Source organism: Centropristis striata, chromosome 11 (assembly GCF_030273125.1).
Source record: "Centropristis striata isolate RG_2023a ecotype Rhode Island chromosome 11, C.striata_1.0, whole genome shotgun sequence".
NCBI classification, from domain to species: Eukaryota; Metazoa; Chordata; class Actinopteri; order Perciformes; family Serranidae; genus Centropristis; species Centropristis striata.
The window spans coordinates 37,439,726-37,456,094 of record NC_081527.1 but is presented as its reverse complement, the minus strand read 5'-3'; the positions used below and the strand labels follow the sequence as shown (position 1 = coordinate 37,456,094).

At 39.3% G+C, this 16,369-nt stretch overlaps 1 protein-coding gene across 1 annotated transcript in view; it reads left to right on the top strand.

Annotated features, from left to right (window-relative positions):
• Nucleotides 1-15,109, top strand: part of cntnap2b (contactin associated protein 2b) — a 36,456-nt gene extending 21,347 nt beyond the window's left edge. The window contains exons 11-25 of the mRNA XM_059343954.1: nucleotides 150-256; nucleotides 1,251-1,370; nucleotides 2,424-2,539; nucleotides 3,175-3,259; nucleotides 4,380-4,536; nucleotides 4,864-4,991; nucleotides 5,124-5,294; nucleotides 7,324-7,542; nucleotides 8,446-8,682; nucleotides 10,033-10,266; nucleotides 10,355-10,488; nucleotides 10,832-10,925; nucleotides 12,285-12,515; nucleotides 12,613-12,687; nucleotides 14,375-15,109. Of these exons, the coding sequence (XP_059199937.1) occupies nucleotides 150-256; nucleotides 1,251-1,370; nucleotides 2,424-2,539; nucleotides 3,175-3,259; nucleotides 4,380-4,536; nucleotides 4,864-4,991; nucleotides 5,124-5,294; nucleotides 7,324-7,542; nucleotides 8,446-8,682; nucleotides 10,033-10,266; nucleotides 10,355-10,488; nucleotides 10,832-10,925; nucleotides 12,285-12,515; nucleotides 12,613-12,687; nucleotides 14,375-14,574 (2,308 nt within the window). The 3' untranslated portion in view covers nucleotides 14,575-15,109. The remainder of the gene's footprint in view (nucleotides 1-149; nucleotides 257-1,250; nucleotides 1,371-2,423; nucleotides 2,540-3,174; nucleotides 3,260-4,379; nucleotides 4,537-4,863; nucleotides 4,992-5,123; nucleotides 5,295-7,323; nucleotides 7,543-8,445; nucleotides 8,683-10,032; nucleotides 10,267-10,354; nucleotides 10,489-10,831; nucleotides 10,926-12,284; nucleotides 12,516-12,612; nucleotides 12,688-14,374) is intronic.
• Nucleotides 15,110-16,369: the final 1,260 nt, after the last annotated feature.

Here is a 16,369-nt window from a genome sequence, read left to right as displayed (position 1 = left end):
AAATAAGAGAAAATCCAGGCGTATTATATGCCTGATTTGGTGGCTGGTGTGCCTCACAGCAGATATTGTGTCTCTGAAGCTGGTCTGCTGTGTTTCTGTCTGTGTTCACATGAGTTTTCCTTCCGTTGTCCGTCTGTGTTTCATGTCAGGTGTGTTCCCAACCACTGTGAGCACGATGGGCGCTGTTCTCAGACGTGGGATACATTCAGCTGCAACTGTAGCGGCACTGGATACACTGGAGCTACCTGCCATACCTGTAAGTTTTTGCACAAACACAGACACAATCTTCTTTCTCTTTTAGGGAAATTAGATAGATAGATAGATAGATAGATAGATAGATAGATAGATGGATGGATGGATGGATGGATGGATGGATGGATGGATGGATGGATGGATGGATGGATGGATGGATGGATGGATGGATGGATGGATGGATGGATGGATGGATGGATGGATGGATGGATGGATGGATGGATGGATGGATAGATAGATAGATAGATAGATAGATAGATAGATAGATAGATAGATAGATAGATAGATAGATAGATAGATAGATAGATAGATAGATAGATAGATAGATAGATAGATAGCTAGCTTAGCTTAGCTTAGCTTAGCTTAGCTTAGCTTAGCTTAGCCCAGCCCACTTCATTCAGCACCGAAGGGAAATTCGGTTGTCACAGCAGTCCGGTATTCAAGTACGATAAAATACAATAGAATAAAATACTATAATACATAAGCTTGCATAGAATCTTGGATACTAACCCAGACTTTAACTACTACTAGCCTAACCTTGTCCTAACCCTAACCGTAATCACTGACTCTAAATAAACTTTTAATAAGCTTTTCTCACCAACTGTATAAGCCATGTGCTGTGTGTTCCTTAAGTTGTGCCCACCCACACACACTTAGGCCCTCATTTTCAAAACAAACGCACAAAACGTGAAACGTGCTAAACAATAATGATGATTAAACTAAAGAATTAACTAGCAAAACAAAATATTATCAAAATAAACAAACGTCTAGAATAATCAAACAATACTCATTGTTAATAATAAACTAAACAGACAACTAAATACTAACAAGAACTAAATAGCTCCAACATATTTAAATGACACTTTTTTTCAGCTGCCACATTAATCATCACCAGATTATTCTTACGCTGTGTGAAGAATCACACGTGACCCTTGTTGTAAGATGATTTATACGCTGGTTTCTTGATTGATAAATGAGGCCTTTGTGTGTGTTTGCAGCGATGTATCAGCAGTCCTGTGAGGAGTATAAACACCAGAGGAAAGGATCAGGGAGCTACTGGATCGACCCAGACGGCAGCGGACCCATCACCCCGTTTAAAGTCACCTGTGACATGACAGGTGAGCTTCAGTCAGTGCTTGTTCTTGTGTTTTGTAGCATTGCTTACTCCACTCCACACAATGTCTTCCTGTCTCTGTGTGTAAATCAGTCAAGAGCTGTGTTTGTCAATGAGACAGCAGCTTCTGTGTTAGGGAAATATGCACCTGTCATACTATTCTTTCCTCATACACTACCGGTCAAAAGTTTTAGAACACACCAACTTTTCCAGAATTTAATTGAAAATGATGCAGTTTAATGTCTCAGTGTACTCTGAAATTAATGCACATTTGCAACATTTAAAATTCTTTATTGAGCATGATAGTGTTTTGAAAGTAAAAAAAAGATTCAAAATCACATTTTATGTTGGACTAAAGGACTAAAAAAAGACACAAAATGACCAAAAAAGACACCAAAAGACACAAAATGACTAAAAAAAGACACAAAATGACCAAAAAAAGACACAAAATGACTTACAAAGACATGAAAAGAATTCAAAAATGGACAAAATAGCCCAAGACTCCATAGAGTTAAGTTGTTAACCCATTTCTTGTTCCCTGAAAAAGGCCTACTTGTATAATTCTGAAATGTACATTATCTTTCAGTTTTGGTTAACCTTACCTTTTTTTATTTACCTCTGGCAGTTCACCACTTACCTTTGGACCCTTTCAAGCTGTTCATTTGACTTGAACTGCTTGAATTTCAATAAAAACTGGAAAAATTGGGGTGTTCTAAAACTTTTGACTGGTAGTGTATATATGTGCCAAAACTTTGCATAAATAAAATTTATATAAAAAAAAAAAGACATAAGAAGAAAAAATATGTTCAATCATCAGGTTAAGAAAAATATGTACAGAAGAAATAAATATTTCCAGTTTTACCGACACAGTGGTGCTGAGTGTTGCTCATCAGAGACTTTAGACCGTTTTTTTTAAATGTGAGGGGTCTGCAGTAATGTTTCCGGATGATGTTTATGTTATTATGCATCTGCTAAAATATTGTAAATCAGAATCTTTGCTGAAGAAGTTGTGGGCACTATTGATGACTGATTATTTATTTATTTATTGGTCTTTTAGAGGAAAAGGTTTGGACCACGCTGAAGAACAACCTGTCTCCTCAGACATTAGTCACACGTGCAGACCAGGAGGGGAAAGCAGTGCTTCAGATCAATTACAATGTGACTGATGAACAGGTAAATAAATCAACACACACTGACTTTAAGTAGTTCACCTGCAACACACACACTTTCTGTTGGTAAGTGTAGTTTAGCACTGAGTTCACTTCACATCAGGTGTTTTGTGTCTTGGTGCTAATAGTTATAGGATACAGCCACAAATGGAAGTTAGTTAAAGTTTAAATTCACCAAAAAACGGAATGAATGAATAAGTGTCTGTCAACATGTTTAAAAGTGACTTTAAGTGGTGAATCTGGGAGAAAAAAAAGTTGCTTTTTTTCCACTTTTTTCTCGTAAATCGCCGACTTTTTTCGCACAGATTTGCCACTTTAAATCTCTTAAATCTGCGACTTTTTTTCTTGTAAATTTGCAACTTTTTTCTCGAAATATTACCTGAAGTTACCAAATATAGTTCGCCTTGCAGTTTGCCTGATAAAGGGAAACAAAAGACAACAAAAAAATATCTGTGGTGGCAAATTATTTGCATGATGAATTGTAATCATCTCCAAATAGCTGCGACTAACAACCATGAGTTAAAAATGAAACGTGCTGTATGTAATAATAGAAGTTCTCTCTTTCCTGTGTGTGCGTGTGTGTGTGTGTGTGTGTGTGTGCGTGTGCGTGTGTGTGTGTGTGTGTGTGTGTGTGTCCAGGTGTTGGCCGTTACCAGCAGTGCAGAGCATTGTGAACAGTACATTGCTTATGCCTGCAAAATGTCTCGTCTGCTCAACACTCCTGGTAAAGTATTCCTCACAGCTATCATCAGCTTCACCTGCAATTTCTCTCTCACTATTTTTACAGATTTGCAAATCCTATAAAGCAGGTAGTGGTGTGTTAATGAAGCCTCAAGAAGCATTTTCTTTATTTTCTGAGCCCATTTGATGGTGTTGTCTGACCAACAAATGGCTGAAATCACACTCCATTACCATTGCCTGCTAGCCTGGCTAACACCAGACTAATCACAAATGAGATTAGTCTGGCAACCAGCCGTTCATTTCTCCGTAGAGGAGGTGTGGTTTACGATCCTCTGGAGCCGTTTATTGGACGCTTAGAATGTCTATCAAAGCGTCTGTAGGTAGCTCTTAGCCAATCAGATCAGTTATACCAGATGACGTAGTAGAGCAACAGAGATGGATGCTTACATCTATGGTTTACATAGCCAGACTAGCCCATCTCTACTTTGAGACTAAAATGCTCAAATCTGCTTCTGCAACGTAGTTAGTAGGGCTAGTAGCGGCGCTAGTAGCGGGGCTAGTAGCGGGGCTAGTAGTGCCGCTAGTAGCGGGGCTAGTAGCGGCACTAGTAGCGGGGCTAGTAGCGGGGGCTAGTAGAGGGGCTAGTAGAGGGGCTAGTAGCGGCGCTAGTAGCGGGGCTAGTAGCGGGGCTAGTGGCGGGGGCTAGTAGAGGGGCTAGTAGCTGGGCTAGTAGCAGGGGCTAGTAGAGGGGCTAGTAGCGGCGCTAGTAGCGGGGCTAGTAGCGGGGGCTAGTAGCGGGGCTAGTAGCGGCGCTAGTAGCGGGGGCTAGTAGCGGGGCTAGTAGCGGGGATAGTAGCGGCGATTGTAGCGGGGGCTAGTAGCGGGGCTAGTAGCGGGGATAGTAGCGGCGATTGTAGCGGGGGCTAGTAGCGGGGCTAGTAGCGGGGATAGTAGCGGCGATTGTAGCGGGGGCTAGTAGCGGGGCTAGTAGCGGGGATAGTAGCGGCGATTGTAGCGGGGGCTAGTAGCGGGGCTAGTAGCGGGGATAGTAGCGGCGATTGTAGCGGGGCTAGTCTAATACTGTATATCATTGTACAAATATTCTCCATTTCAAACATGTTATTGAATGAAAGGTAAAGTAAACTTGCTGGTTTGACTGTCAGATGGCGTTCCCTTCACCTGGTGGGTAGGACGAGCCCACGAGAGGCATTCCTACTGGGGGGGGTCCGGACCAGGGATACAGAAGTGTTCCTGTGGCATCGAACACAACTGTACCGACCCCAAGCACTACTGCAACTGTGATGCTGACCTGCGCGGTTGGTGAGTGGAGCATTGCTCAGCCTAAAGTTACACAGTTAGTATCTTCACACTAGGAATGGGCTCTTTGGACTAAAACATTTATACCGATAATTTCTGGTATTTATCACGGTAACAATAAAAATGACGATTAATAAACACCAATTCAGCCTTTTTGACTAATAGAATAGAAGAGAATATCTAAATCTGAGACCAAATTACAAAAAATGAAAAACGGATAGTAAATATTATTTTCATGCAATACAGGCAAATTTACTACCAATTATAATGGAATCGGAAATTGTTTTTCTCTGTGTGTGTGTGTGTGTGTGTGTGTGTGTGTGTGTGTAGGAGGGAGGATGACGGCTTGTTGGTGTATAAAGACCATCTGCCCGTCAGTCAGGTTGTGGTTGGTGATACGAGTCGAGCTGGATCTGAAGCCAAGCTGACAGTCGGGCCTCTCAGATGCCGTGGGGACCGTGAGTGTTTCCCCCCCCCCAACCCCATAAAAACACACAATAAACACAATAAACAACAGATTCTATGAGATGTTTAATATGGTAACAGAATGTTTTTTTTTCTTCTCCATCTCCTCCTGCTGTTTTCTGAAGGGAACTTCTGGAACGCAGCCTCCTTCAGCAGCCCGGCCTCCTACCTCCACTTCCCCTCCTTCAGAGGAGAAACCAGCACTGACATCTCCTTCTACTTTAAGACTTCATCCACTCACGGAGTCTTTCTGGAGAACCTGGGACCCACCGACTTCCTCCACATTGAACTCAGAGGTGAGTCTGTACATTTAGAATCATCTCAAGGATGAATAAAGACTGCCGGTTCAGATACAAGTCAAACATTTGGTAACGCTTTATAATAAGGTCCTTAATAACCATTAATTAACAAGTAATAAGGCATTGTTCTCGCTTTAGATCCGGTAGTAGCAAAAAGCATAGTTAACTTATAGTTAACTTATAATAGATGAGCAATAAAGTATATTTTAATATCAATAAGCAAACAAAATAAGATTAATAAAGGCATGGCAAAGACATAATGGGTGGGTCATGGGTGTTTGTAATGCCATTATTAACACTTATATAAGCTTATAAACACACAATAATGTTAATAAGCATCTTGTAAGGACTTACAAGGGCCTTATTACTTGTTAATTAATGGTTATTACAAGGACCTTAATATAAAGCATTACCAAACATTTTTATCCAATGAATGCATATAGATGTGACGCTATGTTGTGCTTTCCAATGTGTGTGGTTCCTCCAATGTATTCTGGCATTTTTATCATGTTTCATATGAGTAATTTCCTGGCATCAATGTTGATAAGCCACACTATTTGCCAACTATTTTTGTCTGTGGCAAGAACTTTTGTGCTTGAAGGTTTTGGTAACGCCTTTTCATGATTTTTTTATAACTCTGAACTAACTGAACCTTCAATGTTTGAATCTTATTTTATTGAAAACAATAACACAGCAGTATTTTTCTTTAACAAATAAAGGAAATCACAATGTCTGAGGTAGTTAATAAAATACTGAACTTAAAATAAATAGCAACAATTTACAGGACAAACTAACAAAAGAACTGCAACCACAAAAACCTTCAAGCACAAAAGTTCTTGCCAGAAATCCACAATGTTCTTGTTCAAAATGTCTCCAAGTACCTAAGTAATCATATTCATGTTGTTTTACTGACATTTTTTTAATAACTGGGTGCTAAAGTCTTACCACATAAGCATACATTGCAATATAAGAATATTTTATAATTACAAAAAATGTAAATCAAATTGTTATCAAAAATCTTCACCCGAGATTTATTCATCACGTCTCAAAGTCCCAAAATGATTAAAAACTCACTCTCAACCTGCATCTGGACCTGTTAATACCTGAATGCAGGTCTAGTTTTAGAGGTTGCAGTATTTCCAAACAAATAAGAAATCATGAATGGACCTTCTTAAAAGTCTTAAATTTAGGGGTGCACCGATTGTAATTTTCTGGCCGATCCCCGATTTTTAAAAAGCCTGACCTGCCGATTCCGATTTTGGCCGATACCGATTTTTTTATAACTCTGAACTAACTGAACCTTCAATGTTTGAATCTTATTTTATTGAAAACAATAACACAGCAGTATTTTTCTTTAACAAATAAAAGAAACCACAATGCCTGAGATAGTTAATAAAATACTGAACTTAAAATAAATAGCAACATTTTACAGGACAAACTAACAAAAGAACTGCAACCATAAATAAAGTGTCGTTGGTTTCGTTATAGTACAACATACATACAACTAGGGATGGGCATCAATTTTCGAATATTCGAATAGTCATTAAATCAAAAAAATCGAATAGTTCATCATATCTGGAAGGAAAAAAAGTTGTATTACTGGAGCCTTCCACACGGGGGCAGCGTAGCATTTGATGATACAGTGTGGCGGCTAGATGCCAAACTGTAGAAAAAGAAACAGAGTGTCGGTGCTTGTTGTAAACAAACAGAGATCGCGAACTGAACACCTCCTGCAGCAGCAGGAGGTGTTACAGAGCTAACTGAGAGAGAGTGCTACAGAGCTAACTGTTAGCTTGTTAGCACATACACACTGTACTGCTACAGAACTAACTGTAGCTAGCTGCCGCTAACGGTGGCTCTTCTTAACGAGCCGGCCTCTGAGGTAGATAAGATCGGTTTGACGTAAAAGAATCGGCTGATCGCCGATCCCGCAAAATTAAGGAAATCGGCGCCGATCGATCGGTGCACCCCTACTTAAATTGTCTTAAATTGTTCCTAATGTTTAGTTTTGACCCCGTTGCTCCAGGAGGCTCTGTGGTCGTCTTCTCTTTTGACGTGGGCAGTGAGCGGGTGGAGCTCAGCGTTCACTCGCGGGTTCCTCTGAACGATGACCAGTGGCACCATGTGGAGGCTGAGAAGAACATCAAGGAAGCCGTGCTGCAGCTGAACGGACAGTACAAAGAGGTCAGACACATGCCTCCACAGGGACACAGCAAGCTGGAGTTCTACAGCGAGCTGTATGTTGGTAAGATACACACACACACACACACACACACACATTCTTGTTAGTTAGGCGGCTTGGGACCAGATTTAAGAATAAAGGGGACACGTCGGACAAAAGCACCAAAATTTTTCCACATGCTCTCTATCACTATAGGTTTCAATTTTTGGTAGGAGCCACTTCATCAAGATTGCAGATCGGAGATGGCAGCCATATAAAGTCTATGAGAAACAATACATCTTCCAAGCCACTTAGAAGGTCAATCTTGGTGTCAAAATATACATTTTCTGTTGGGCAAAATTTATATACAAGATCTGACATGAGATTAAAGCTTTCCCTTGATTTTATTTAGCAGTGTACATGCCAGCTAATCCGCACTCTCCCGTGAACATAGATTCCAAACATTTTCAAGTTAGGATTCCCTGCTACAGCACTTGAAGACCTACCAGTCTGGGTGAAAATGAACATTTCTATTTGATCAAATAATCATCTAGTGATATTCTCAACAGCTTTAAATGATTCCTTGACCCAGAAAACGTATATTTTGACACCAAGATTGACCTTTTGAGTGGCTTGGAAGATCTATTGTTTCTCATATACTTTATATGGGTGCCATCTCCGATCCGCAATCCTGATGAAGTGGCTCCTACCAAAAATTGAAACCTATGGTGATAGAGAGCATGTGGAAAAAATGTGGTGCTTTTGTCCGGCATGTCCCCTTTATTTAGCTAAGCCGCCTGACTAATTACTTCTATCTTTGTGAGGACCCTCATTGGAACAGTGAATTCCCTACCAAGGTTATAATAGTTTTGTGAGTTGATTTTACACAGATGCTGTTGAGCCAGTAGCTGTGAAGCATGAATGAAACTGCTGCAGACTTCAGTGCTTTGACTAAACTAAAGGCTTGCTTCATTTCTCATTTCCCAGGAGCCTCCAGTGGTCAGAGGGGTTTCCTGGGCTGCATGCGGGCTCTGAGGATCAACGGTGTGACCTTTGACCTGGAGGAGAGGGCTCAGGTTTCACCAGGGGTCAATCCAGGCTGCAAGGGCCACTGCAACAGCTACGGGATGCACTGCAGGAACGGAGGGAAGTGTGTGGAGCAGTACAACGGATACAAGTGTGACTGCTCCCTGACTGCATACGATGGAGCCTTCTGCACCGACGGTACGGCACTCAGTGGGATTCAGGAGTTTACATCATGTTAGATTAGGTGATGCCGCCTTTTATTGCATCTGATTAGCTGCAGCAACAAGCAACAAAGAGTGATCAGCAATGTTAAGATGTTTTTAACCCTTTGATGCACAACATATAAACACCTTCTAATGCACAACATGAGTCAAAAATGACCCGCATTTATTTCTTATGTTATTTAATGCTGGCTGTGTGTTTGAATATCTTTTTTTATTATAACAGATCATTATATCCATTTTTCCTTTCATACTTAATGAAGAAAAATAGTTTTTGTATTATTACATCAAGTTTACACACACGGGTCTAAAATGACCTTGTGCATTAGAAGCGTAGTGATACAAAAAATTATACACTAAATTAACAATTTGAGTATATGTGTAACTGTGTTTGTCTTATTTTGAAGGTTTAACTTTAAAAGAGTTGTTAGAACCACCAGATTACATTGGAAAATCATATATTTTAACATTTGAGACTTATTAGAGCCACCAAATAATAATCTCCATTGGAAAAACACCAGTTTAACAAAATAGGATAGTTAATATTTGTGTTTTCTTTGTCAGGTTTTAAATTGGTGATTGGTGAATTGATGACAACATATAAAGACCTTCTAATGCACAACATGGGTCAAAAATGACCTTGTGCATTAGAAACATAGTGATAAAAAAAGGGTTTTGTTCAAAAAGTAAGAAATGAAAACAAAAAACTAGGATTTATGATGATCAAATACAAGTTATTTGAGAGAAAACCTGCAATACTGAATGATGAAATTTATTTATTGCAAAGACATAGAATATATAAAAACTTAGTCGGGTCACTTTAGACCAGGGGTCTCAAAGTCGCGGCCCGCGGGCCAATTGCGGCCCTGGTGACGATATTTTGTGGCCCTCATCTTGATATGAAAGTTTAATGTGAGTTTTATATGAATGGCACTTTACCGTGTTGTGTGTGGAATGTTATGTAGTGTAATTTTGTGTCTTTATTTTGTAATTTTGTGTCTTTTTTTTTTATTATTTTTTTTAGAAATTTTTTGTCTTTTTTTTGTAATTTAGTGTATTTTGGGGGTCATTTTGTGTCTTTTTAAAGTAATTTAGTGTTTTTTCAGTCATTTTGTGTCTTTTTTTAAGTAATTTCGTTTTTTTCTGTAATTTTGTGTCTTTTTTTTGTAATTTTGTGTCTTTTTTTTTTTAATTTTGTGTCTTTTTTGTGGTCATTTTGATACTGCCTCCAGCGGCCCCCAGGTAATTTGAGTTTGAGACCCCTGCTTTAGACCCATGTTGTGCATCAAAGGGTTAATGAACCTTCCTTCTTCTGTGTGTGTGTTAGATGTGGGTGGGTACTTTGAGACAGGAACCCTGGTGCGTTACGACTTCCTGCCAGAGACGGAGACTTTGCCCCTGCAGGACACGAAGAGCGTTTTAGGGGTTGGCGTTCCTCGGGAGTCCAATCTGACCCAGGAGGAGCTGGTGTTCAGCTTCAGCACCTCCAGTGCTCCCAGCATCCTGGTCTACATCAGCTCCAGAACCCAGGACTACCTCGCTGTGGTGCTCAGACACAATGGTGAGCTCATCCACACTCTACTCCAGATATGAACCGCTGCTCCATCATTCTCCTGTGTTATTAAAATGCATTCTGCATGTGTGTTCAGGTACTCTCCAGATCCGTTACAGTCTCGGGGGGCTAACAGAACCTTACACCATAGACGTTGACCATCGTAACCTGGCCAACGGACAGCCACATACTGTCAACATCACCAGGAACTTAAGAGAGATACGGCTACAGGTGAGTGCTTCCTGCCACTCCACTGTTTGGACAAATATAAATTTTCGCCACAAAGACTGTAAGCAGCGGAACAGAGCTAGCCTGTCTCTGTCTGAAGCTCTAACTAACCTACTAACACTACTAAATCTGATTCATTAACGGGCTATATCTTGTCTTTTGTTGACTGTGACAGGAAATAAAAAGAAATGCATTAATAACAGTTAGTTGTTTTTGAGGTGGAGTGACATGCATTGTTTCCCCTTAATTTAAGTCCCAAAATGTTGACTTTAAAACACATTTCTACAGACTATATTTTCTTTGAAAAATCTTTGACTTGTACCTCTCCTCTGTCCACATTCTTTAGCTGGACCACTACCCAGTGTCCACATACACCCTACCCGAAGCCTCCGACACCCAGTTAAACTTGATCAAAAGCATCTTCCTTGGAAAGGTCTTTGGTAAGTGTGAAGTAAAGATGAGTAGGATGTTTGTGGAGGAGAGTAGCTGTGTTTTGCCCATGTGAGACTAAGTTCTGTCCACTCATTCTCATCATCCCTTCCATTTGAAAGCAGAGCTCCAGTCTGAGGTGTTGTGAGGAAGCGAACATCTGATGTTGTTGCTGTTGTGGCTGCTTACACTTAAATGTGTGTGCATCTTTGCAGTTTGTGTGATAAACTTCTTCTGTTTTTGAAAATATCTTTGCCACATTATAAATGATTTTTGTGTTTTATGTGTGATTTATGTGTTGTGAATCTAGGGTCTAAACTTTTCAACCATTTTGACATTAAGCAACACGCCGAATCAGACTGCTATACCAACTACTGCCACCAGATGTGACTGATGCCATTAACAATCATGGCCAAAAATATTGGCAGCCCTGCATTTCTGTCAGATAATTGTTGCAATTACAAATGTAAAAAAGCTTTAGCTCCTGAACATTTAACTCCAGATACAAAGTTTCTCAAGGCAACTCTACAAAACAAGTTTTCTTGGTAAGTTTTGTATGATTGTTAAAGTGTTGGAGAAGATAAGTCAAGTCAAGTATAGTTTATTTGCCCCAACTTGGGCAATTTGTTTGCAGTCTAGGTGTATAAAAAACATTAAAAAAATACATTCCAACACACATACATACATACAACAGATCACAGCATATCTAAAGATAAAACAAACAAAACAATAGTGCAGGGGTCGGCAACCTTTACTTAGAAAAGAGCCATTGGTGGCCAAAAAAAGAGAAATAATGTCGTAATGGAGCCACAAACCTTATTATGAGCCTTACTATAGATAAGCCAGCCAACTAACTCTAAATCAGCCAGCCAGCATTACTAATAGCAAGGACCCAAGTGCAAATAAGAGGCTGGACACCAAAGAAATATCTCAGGAGATTCGGAATTAAAAGCTAGTCTAGTTAGAGAAACTCAAAACTAGACTTGAAGTTGGAAAAATTTAGGTTAAGGCACTGAGCTGTAGACTTTTCATAAGCTATGGTGCATATTTTTGGTGACTAAAATGTTTTCAGTGCTGTATAAAAGATACATTTTTTTTTTACAGTTGAAGAATACAAATTGCTTTGGGACTAAACCAATGATAAATTAAAATTAATATGTAAATAAATAACCATTTCATTAATGGTAAAAATAAATTTAATGGTGAAAATAAATTTCACAGCCACAGGGAGCCACTGCAGACTCCCTGAAGAGCCGCATGTGGCTCCAGAGCCACAGGTTGCCTACCCCTGCAATAGTGCAACAGAAGGCAATTCCAGGTGAAGAGTCAACCACATAATAAATAAAGCTCTTGTTGTGTGTTTCTTGTAGAAACAGGACAGATTGATCCCATCCTGATCGAGCGCTACAACACACCAGGCTTCGTTGGCTGTCTATCAAGAGTTCAGCTCAACAGTTTGGCTCCGCTGAAAGCTGCCCTGCGCTCCGGCCTGGCAGCACCCGTCAGCACCCACGGGATCCTGGTCCCATCCAACTGTGGAGCCTCTCCCCTGACCATCTCCCCCATGGCCTCGGCCAGTGACCCATGGCACAAAGAACCAGGTACAGACACAGACAAACAAAACAAAACAACAAAAACTCAACATTTCAAACAGTGAAGTGTCAGAATTTAAAGAAATGACAATTTTTTTGTCCACAGCTGGAGCTGTTTTCCCCTTTAGTGAAGAAAAGGCCATTGGTGATGGAGTGGATCGCAACTCTGCCATAATTGGAGGTAAATGTAACTTCCAACCAGCAAGTGTGTGAGCTGCAGCTGGAAACAGTCCTTAACCCATTGAGGCCTAAAACTGCCTGTAAAACCTCTGGGCGATTTTAAAATCAGCCCCTAAAACCTGAAGTTTTTCTGGAAATTCAACAGAAGTGTCAACGCTTCTACTAAATAACAGATTTTCAGCCTCTAGCAGATAGAAATTAAATTCAAAAAGTATTTGAGAGCTTATACAAATACTACAAAACGACGTATCCGCTTATTAGCAACCCACATAATACTGTTTCCATCAACATCAAGCAAACATAGAAAATATAATGAGTTTTATCATGAGAATGTAGGCTTGTACCTGTATCAAGACAGAAGTGGACATCCATCAGAAGCATTTGGCTCCGCTAGTGGAGAGGCATGTTGGGAACAGAAACCACAGCAAAACTCTAGCGCAGTAGTTCTCAACCTTTTTCAGTCGCGACCCCCAATTTAACATGCATGTTGTCCGCGACCCCCGCTCACTGAACACAATCTCACACGCACAGTTCAGATCACCAAAAAAAGGAAACAAAATGACCAAAAAAGACTCAAAATTACCAGAAAAGACACAAGATGACCAAATATGTATTTGTTCCCTATTTCTAAAAGTTAGTCTTTCCATCTCTAAACTTCACAGGATAACTTTAAAGTAATTTCTCTCAGTTCTGCACTCTGCCTAGTTACTGCCTTTTTGCTTTGTAGGGCAGCATAGTGCTGCTGCAAGAGATTGGTGTTCTGTCATTGTTTCTGTCTGTCTGTTAAGATTGGGTCTTATTATCCTCTGAGGTGAATTTATGCACAAAGAGTTCTGGGAGGTTTTTCACAGATCCTTTTCAGATGGGGTTGATGGAGAGAAAAGAATAATGGCTGTTGTAGTTGCAGAAATTGCTCTAAAAATGTCCAAAGGGCACGAGGAGTACTATAGTCTAGACGGATTTCAGAATAAAGGCCTTCTATAAGAAGTGAGGAGCATTTATGGGTACAAGTCAGGAACCGGCCTACCTTACATATCTCAAGGGTGCTGAGTCCAAAAAAAATGGTTCCCAAGCGAAATTTTGAGTTTTTGACCTTCTAATTTGTATCAAATGGCCACCAAATTGCCCATCTTGCTCAGTCGTTGGACCATTTCCCCTTAGTTTTTTTGTAAGTAGGCAATCAAAGATGAGGAAATTAAGTTTCTAGATCTATAGTCTAGAGTCAGAGCAAGGATATAGTGGAGGCTCAGTGTCTTTTTTATGCATATATATATGCAAAATACCAACTGGAACATTTAAAAGTAATATTGATTGAATATTTATGTCGACCTTAAAAAATGACACAAATAATGCTTAATTTCACCTTAAAAGTTGGTATTTTGCATATATATATATATATATATATGCAAAATATATATATATGCCATTTTGATATACAAATGAGAAGGTCAAAAACTCAAAATTTCGCTTAGGAACCATTTTTTTTGATTCAGCACCCTTGAAATAAGTAAAGTAGGCCAGTTCCCGACTTGTACCCATAAATGCTCCTCACTTTCACTTTTTGGACGATTCCGTCTAGACTACTATTGTTTGATTCCTGCGTCTCTCGTCAGCTTCAAAAACATCCGACGGCACATTTCATCCTTCCAGTTTACTATAAATGAAGTGCACGTTGTCTTTGTTTACAGGCATCATCTCCATGGTGATCTTCACCGTCCTCTGCATCATGGTGTTTGTGATCCGCCACATGTTCCGCCATAAAGGCTCGTACCACACCAACGAGGCCAAAGGAGCCGACTCGGCAGACTGCGCCGACGCGGCGATCATCGTCAATGACCCCGCCTTCACTGAAACTATTGACGAGAGCAAGAAGGAGTGGTTCATCTGAGCCGCTCCGCCACACGGACACATGACAGTAGGATGTACGTAGTTTTCTAAGCATAGGGAGTCGTAGTGGGGGTCACCACGTGTGAAACCTTGAGAATGTGCTGTGAGTGGTTTATTTAAAAACTTTATTATGGACAATGGACACCATAGCATTACAGTGTGGGTATTACAGCACAGGGCGCCGTGCTGCCTAGCAGAGCCAATGTGGTTTCCTTTAACTTTATTTACAACGGACAGTGTGACAGGATGACAGCCTTCAGATGGCGTAGAGGACGCTCCATCAACTGAAAGGCCATGAATGAGTGAATGTGCTCTATAGCTTTTATTTTAGTATTGGTTTTTTTTTTTTACATTTTTTTATTTGATTTCAGTTCAATTTATTTATTTATTTATTTGTATCTAATTTATATAATTTATTGCCTTCTTGCAATGTGCTGGTATTTCAGAAAATTATGCCATTAATGGTAATGATCACTGATACACATCTGACGCAATGTAATTTCATCTTTTTTTAAGTATTTAATGTCATTTGTTGACTTTTGCCTTATTTTACATTTCTTTTAGTCGAGGTGATGAACTGGTGTGTGTGTGTGTGTGTGTGTGTGTGTGTGTGTGTGTGTGCGTGTAGTATTGTTTTTTTTTACATTTTTTTATTTTGATTTCAGTTAAATTTATTTTATTTATTTATTTGTATCTAATTTATATTTATTGCCTTCTTGCAATGTGCTGGTATTTCAGAAAATTATGCCATTAATGGTAATGATCACTGATACGACACAATGTAATTTCATCTTTTTTTTAAGTATTTAATGTCATATGTTGACTTTTGCCTTATTTTAAATTTCTTTTAGTCAAGGTGATGAACTTGTGTGTGTGTGTGTGTGTGTGTGTGTGTGTGCATGTGTGTGTGCGTGTGTGTGTGTGTGCGTGTAGTATATTTTTTTTTTTTACATTTTTTAATTTGCTTTCAGTTAAATTTTATTTATTTATTTATTTGTATCTAATTTATATTTATTGCCTTCTTGCAATGTGCTGGTATTTCAGAAAATTATGCCATTAATGGTAATGATCACTGATACGACGCAATGTGATTTCATCTTTTTTTTAAGTATTTAATATCATATGTTGATTTTTGCCTTATTTTAAATTTCTTTTAGTCAAGGTGATGAACTGGTGTGTGTGTGTGTGTGTGTGTGTGTGTGTGCGTGCGTGCGTGTGTGTGTGTGCGTGTAGTATTGGTTTTTTTTTTACATTTTTTTATTTTGATTTCAGTTAAATTTATTTATTTATTTATTTTTATCTAATTTATATTTATTGCCTTCTTGCAATGTGCTGGTATTTCAGAAAATTATGCCATTAATGGTAATGATCACTGATACGACGCAATGTGATTTCATCTTTTTTTAAGTATTTAATGTCATATGTTGACTTTTGCCTTATTTTAAATTTCTTTTAGTCAAGGTGATGAACTGGTGTGTGTGTGCGTGTGTGTGTGTGTGTGCGCGCGCGCTCTGACTGGCTTGCTTGTTTGTTTGTTTGGACTTAGAATGGAAAGAAAGGAAACGTCACACTTTTATTTATTTTTGCATCAACATAATTGACAAATGTCTCTTAATGACTTTTAAGCATTGATTGTTGAAACTGTTGAATTATTGCATATTTTTATTTTACTGATTCTGCTGCCAAATGAGGTGAGGGGTACGAGCATGAACTGAGCCCTGGCAGTCCACTAGAGCTCCACTCGCTGCTTTCTTTCTTTGTTTTCTTTGTTTTTTTTCATATTTCTCATTTGTACA